The 6513-nt window shown below is 47.0% G+C and overlaps 1 protein-coding gene across 2 annotated transcripts in view; it reads left to right on the top strand.

Moving 5' to 3' along the window:
- PKP1 (plakophilin 1) overlaps positions 1 to 6513 on the top strand; it is a 49030-nt gene extending 42517 nt beyond the window's left edge. For both annotated transcript variants that reach the window (XM_079327135.1, XM_079327136.1), the window contains exons 12-14: positions 884 to 968; positions 2193 to 2292; positions 3266 to 6513. In XM_079327135.1, coding sequence (XP_079183261.1) covers positions 884 to 968; positions 2193 to 2264 — 157 coding nt within the window. In that variant the 3' untranslated portion in view covers positions 2265 to 2292; positions 3266 to 6513. The remainder of the gene's footprint in view (positions 1 to 883; positions 969 to 2192; positions 2293 to 3265) is intronic.

Here is a 6513-nt window from a genome sequence, read left to right on the forward strand (position 1 = left end):
TTTATGACCAAGTTAAACTCGACCCTTTCTTTGGTAACAGCTGTTGTGTATGTCAGAGAAATGCCCCAAAATTTACTGGATGTGATTCCATCCCTGTCCTCCCACACTCACAAGTGTGGAGCTGATGTCCCAGGTTCCTCACAATCTATTGGTCCCATTTCTTGTAGGCTTTTGGGGACTATCTTGAGGAATGTTTTGAGGATTTTTTTTGAGGACACCAGGTTTTGTGGAGCTGTATCAGACAGGAAGGGTTCTGAGCTTGGTCCTGTTCCTCTCCATCACCCCGGTGGGACAGGCTGGGGCTGCTGCCCTGAAGCCAGAGCAGGAGTCTCCCATAGCCAGGAGATTGGGAGCAGTGATGGCAGTCAGCAGGGAGGGGATATCTGGGTATGAAATGTTCCAAAATTATAAAAGGTCCTGCATGACTCATGGTTTCGAGCTGTTACGTGAGCAGGTATCTGTTCCCTTGTGCTGAGTCAGGGCTCTGGGCTGCTTGCAGATGGTGCTATTGCAAAGCAGCAGGAGCTACTCCCATCCCTTGGCCTCTCCAGGGAGCTCCTCTGCCCCCTCCCAGGGTCCACCCACGCTGGCCCAGCAGACTCAAACAAGGGGTTGGCACCATTTTCCTTCTCTTTCCCTCTCTCAAATTTCAGACTCAGCTCAGTTTTATATTCATTTTCCCACTCAGATCTCCCCTCTCCTTCATTTGCCCTGTTCTGGTCACAGTTGTTGTCACATAATGTTGCTGAGAGAGCAGGAGGGTGTTACTGACAGTCCTATTTGTGGCTAGCCAGGCTCCAGCTGGACCTGGCTTTGTCCCAGGTAGTCAGTGGGGTGCTGCTCTGTGCCTGCTGTAATTCTCCTGTTGCTTTCATCTTCCCAGCTCCTGTCCAAAAGCAGCTGAAGCTGCTCGACTTCTCCTGACAGACCTTTGGTCCAACAGGGAGCTCCAGAGTGTGCTCAAGCAGGTAAGGACAGCACTCAGGAACAGCCCTGGGTTGTTCACCTGCTGAAGAGGGGAGCTGTAAAGGCCCTGCTCCAGCAGTGAGTAGGGCAGGGTCCCCACCTGGCATCTGAGCAGGTGGCAGGGGGTCACTGCTGGAACTCACTTTGGGGACAAAGCAGGTGACATGCCTGTGTCAGACACCTCCTGGGATGTTCCCAGCACAGCCCCCTCGCTCTGGGCTGGGACACTCTGGGAGTTTCACCCTCATTCAGGGCATTCCCTTCATTGCAGTCCAGCAGGTTCCAGCAGGTCCCTCCTCCCTTTGCCCCCATTTTCTTCTCTGTCCATAACCCTGACCTGTGGTCACATCCCCCTGCAGTCAGGGTAAACGTTCAAACCAAAAGGAGAGGAGTATTTTGCTCCCTGCAACAGAAGCTGGGAAAGTGCAGAGCCAAATGGGCACTGAGCCAGGTCCCACCTCCAGCTCCCAGCTCCAGCTGCTCCCAGTTCCCAATTCCCAGCTCCTGCTCCCAGTTGCTTTCTTTGAACAAGCTGGGTTTTTCCAACTCAAGAGCAGCAGAACCTGCAGAGAGTGCAGGGCCAAATTAAAGAGGAGGAGGAATTCCTACAAAGGGGAACACCTGGAGGCAGGAGCAGAGCACCCAAACTCTGTTCCCCTATTGACAGTGAGGGACTCTGCACAGGAGCTGGGGTAGTTTTGTGCCAGGCTCTGCTCACAGCCTGTGCCAGCTCATTTTGGTGTGACTGAGTCACTCTGGTGTACACACAGAGGTTTCTTGCATATGTAAATGTCAGGGGAGGAGGATGAGAGTCTGCAGGGGTACATGCATCATGCAAAGAATTTTATTCTTTTTTCAGGATGAGTAACTTAATGAAACAATACTCAGTGAATGAGTATCAGTGAATGATTAAATAAAAGTTTCCTCCAAAAACCTGGAGGGATCTAGCTCTGGGTTGATGGAAGGCAATGCAAGGAAAAGCATTCCTGGTCTACAGGAAGGTGTCCCTGCCCTTAGCAGGGAGTGGGATGAGATGAGCTTTAAGGTCCCTTTTACCCAAACCATTCCATGGTTCAGTGATTCTATGGAGCTCATCAATAAGGGTGACAAAGGTACCCAAGGGCTGACAGAGGAGGTTGACTGAGAATGAAGCACACTTTGCACAATAGCTGCTCTCTGTAGAAATGGATATGCACTCACTGCACTTCATGTTTCTGCTTTTTCAGCAAGGCTTTGATAAGAACATGATGGGATCTTTAGCTGGAACGACCTTCAGGACCCTCTCCTCCAGATTTTAGAGCCTCTACATTCACATTCAGGCTGCAGGTGAGAGCACAGCCCTTGTGGTGGATTTGGGGCACAGGAATCCTTTGAGATTGTTGCTACTTTTCATCACCCCCAAAGTCTGTTTGTGACATTTTTATCCTGAATCTTCCCAGCCCAATCTGTTTCTATGAGTGGTCAGAGGCTGTGCTGTCCCTGGGCCCAGGGCAGATGCTGCCCCCATGGCCCAGCTGTGCATTTTGGAGATGCTCAGCACAGATGTCACAGGACAGACAAAGCTGCTGGGCTTGACTGTGTCTCTCCCTTCCTTTTCCAAGTAATCACTGATTCAGTGCATTTTTCCAAATCCTCACAGGTGGGACTCTTCCTGGGATTCTCCCTGGCACTGCACTCATTCCTGAACATTGAGCAGTGTTATCTAGACAGTGACAGTAATGTGCAGTGAATTCCAGCACACCCATGGCTTCAGCTTAGCAATTGTTTGAGCCCTTAATCTAGCTGTCAACCTCAGGGCAGAACTGACAACCACATTCTGTCAACTGAAAATCTCCATAGAGAATCCAAGGAAGAGAAACCATGGGCAGAATTTCCTGGGCATCATTATGGGTTTATATTCAGTAAGAAATTAGGATTGAACACATCAGGCACTTTTCACTCATGATTCCCACTGAAGGAAAGAGCTTTAAGCACTTTGAAATATCAGAGGTTATGCAGAGGGAATTAATTACTTCCTTCCCCAGCATGGTCCTTGTGATCAAACCAAGAGAAAACAGTGCCAAAGCCCCTTCCTTCCCTCTGCCCAGGAATGGGTTTCACTGCCTGCTCTGTTGGGATGTTTTCAGTGGGACTCTGAGGAGCGTGGAAGTGCTGGGTAAAAAGCTATGGGTGACTTAGAAACTGCAGCCAGGCTCAGAGAAAAGATTAAAAGTTGGGATTTGCTGTAATGAAAAGATCTCTTGGATGCTTTAATCATCTGGGATTTTGCTTTTCCTTTATTTTTTTTTTCCCATTTCAGAATTTGGAGTTGGTTCATGTCCAGGAAGAGCAACACTTCCATGATTCCTTAGGATGTTAAAGATGTAGAGAGTTTCTGAGTTCAACTCAACTGTAAAGCAAACCAAACATGTGGATTTCATGTGGATGACACTGATATTTTTAAGCATTTTCTTCTTTTTAGGGGGGAGAAGGGACTTTTATATACTTTCTTGATGTCAATAATTTTTTTTCGTTTTTGCCAAGAGTGTGTCTGTGTAACTCTGGGTGTGATGTGGAGGTGTGTGCAGGCAGCACACAGAGTACACGTGGGGAGCAGGATCTTCCTCCAGCTTTGTCCCCTGTTTTCCACCCAAAGTCAGGGTGATTGTGCAGTTTAACCCCTTGCAGGGTTTTATTCCAAATCCACCCTATCCATGCACCAAATACTGCTTTGCTAAAAATTTGTCACAAGGTGTTTTTATCCACAAACACAAAAAAGTCAATCTTAGGTCAAGTTCCCCCTTTGCATCTGTCCATTATTAACAGATACACACAAGGATGCTCTATTTTCCAAGGCTGGTTATTCCTAACAATTATGAACAAGGGCTTCTTCTCTGCTTAGGATTTTTCTCTGGTAATTGTTAGCATTTTCTTTCCTGTCACATGAACTCTTTATCTCAAGAAGCAAATTGACACCTGCAGATTCTCTCCCAGGCCTCAATCACCCTTCCCTGTTGCTGTTTGTGAGAGGACAATTGGGACACAGCTGCAGAGCTTGAACATTCCCATTCTCCATTCTGAGCACCAGAACAATTCCAGTTCCTGACTGTGCCTGGACAAAGGTGGCATTTGAGAAGCTCAGCAGCACAGACCAAGTTTTTTCCCCCTGGAATCATTGACTGCCACAGGAATGAAAGAAGGGAGGGATGTGGCCTCTTTAATCATATTTTGTTTTTATTGATCAATGTAAAGAACTGGTATTAATGTGCAAAGGAATGTGAGCACTCGTGTGATGTCAGGTTTGGAAATGTTTCATTTCTCAGGATCTTGAACTGCTTTAATCTGCCTGTGATGCTGAGGCTGTGATGAAGGACTGCTGAGCTCTGCAGAGCAACTCAGTTCTCACCACCTTCCTCTCTTAGAAGAAAAATATCCTTCCCATGGAGAGGACACAGCTCAGACTTACAGGGAAGGAGCAGCTGAGGCTGTGCTTGCTGCCTGTGCTGGTTATTATTCCTCAAAGGGTGCAGGGGCACAGGGCCCTGCATTTCAAACATCAGGGGCTCAGGAGGTGCTTGGGAAGGATGGATTATGAGCTTGGAAATGGAAAAGCAGTCTCATTTTAAGTGTCAGGCTCCTAAATTGGTAGGACTCAGGATATTCAGTTCACATCCATGGGGTGATTTGTGCCCACTGAAGAACCCCCTGTGAAGTTTGGGTTTGCTCTGCTGCAGTTCCAGGTGGCCCTTGTTGGTCCCCATTTGGAGGACAGGGAGCTCCTGCCCACAGAGGGGGATCATTCCCAGCTGTTTTTCCTCTTGGGCTACAAAGGATGGCTCATCTTGTGCACTTTAATGAGCAGCCACTCTTTTCCCACCTTTGGTTGGGAACTTTCTGTGCCAAGCTGCAGCCAAATGAGAAAGGGAAAAAAAGCCCCTTTGAAGTGGAGAGGCAGAACCAGGAGAATCCAGTAGGACAGAAGTGTTCCAGGAGGATTTAAACAGAGCAAAGAGCCCAGCCCGTGGGCAAAGCCCTTCCACCCCCCAGCAGTTCCCTTGGTGCATGTGCATTCCCAGATGCAAAATGTTCCAAATGCTTTGGGAAAGATCCATCTGTGGATGTCCCCAAGGGCTGCAGCATCCACAGGACCGATTCAGTTTGGATGTAAAGTGTTCTGTGCAATTTTCCATTGGGGTTTCTTCTGTAATGATATGTCCAACACAAGTCCTGGGAGTGAATGTTTTTCTCTAGAAAACTAATTGGGGAAACAGAACTACAAAATGGAATTATGGAATATTGAGGAAATTCACTCTAATTGGCTGTGATTTAAGCTTTATTTTAAAACAGTGCAGCTGCTTACATCCCTAATGCAGTTACTGACTCACTGTACAAGGCACAGAGAGCTGTAGCTTTATGATCATCAGTTCACAATTAAATTTACAGGTGCTGGAGACTTCATTAGTGAGTATTGAACTCCAGGAGACAGATTCATCATTCACATAAATTTTATTACAAAAACCACTGTTACAGTTGTTTTTATTACAGTTTTTTTTCAAAGCTAACAAAATTATGAAAATAAAATCTGTCTCCATTCTCAAAGCTCTTCCAAATGTGACTGGGCACAGCCCTGAGCAATCTCACCCAGCTGGGGTGTCCCTGCCCTGATCTGGGCACACCAGAGAGGTTCCTCCCACTGAGCTGTTTTTAGGATGCTGTTTGTCCCTGCTGGCAAACCTCAGGGCAGAGCCCACTCAGAAGAGCTCTGGGTGCAGGATTCACAACCATTCTGCCATCCCACAGCTATTCTGCAGTTGGATCTTCCCTGGGAAATTCTCTGATACCACCTATTTTCCTCTCATTTTCTCTTTAAAATCTGGACATCAGACTCCACCCAAGTCAGTGAAGTGACTTTGGTGTCCAACTGTGAGAAGGCAAAATCAGACATTGGAATAACTGGTGTTGCTCCTAACCAGCTATTCTGGGAGCTCAGTGGGGTCCTGTCCAACATAAATTAATGCTGTTTTCACCTCCAGTACTTTTTTTTTCCTTCTGGGGAGGTATTTTTTTAAGGCATGATTTTAGCTGTGACATCCTCTCTGATGGGCTGGTTTCCTGTTCCTTGAAGAGCCAAGGTAAGGCACACCCCCAGGACAGGGACAAGGCAGGTCTGTGGCACAGGGATGGGGAATTCCTGAGGAGGAAGGAGGAGTGTGGCCAGCAGGAGCAGGAGCAGGTGGACACCCTGTAAATAAACACCACCCTCATTGTCCTGGGCACAGCAGAGCTTTTTTGGTCTATTTTCTTATAAATGCTTTGTTTCTTTTGTGTGTGTACAATCCCACCCCAGCATTTCAGAAGCCTCATGGACAAGTCAAAGGCAGATTTATTCCTTTCTGAACACACACCAGTGTGAGACCAACTCAGCCTTACCAGTCCATAGCTCTACAGTGTATTCTGTAAGATATAGGTATGTGAGAAAAATGTCTCAGAGTTTTGTTTTGGCTGTACTGTATGTATTTGCTTCATTGGAAAAACTGAAATCAATAAAAATTGCTGAAATTTCTTCAA

This window comes from Erithacus rubecula (assembly GCF_903797595.1).
Source record: "Erithacus rubecula genome assembly, chromosome: 26".
NCBI classification, from domain to species: Eukaryota; Metazoa; Chordata; class Aves; order Passeriformes; family Muscicapidae; genus Erithacus; species Erithacus rubecula.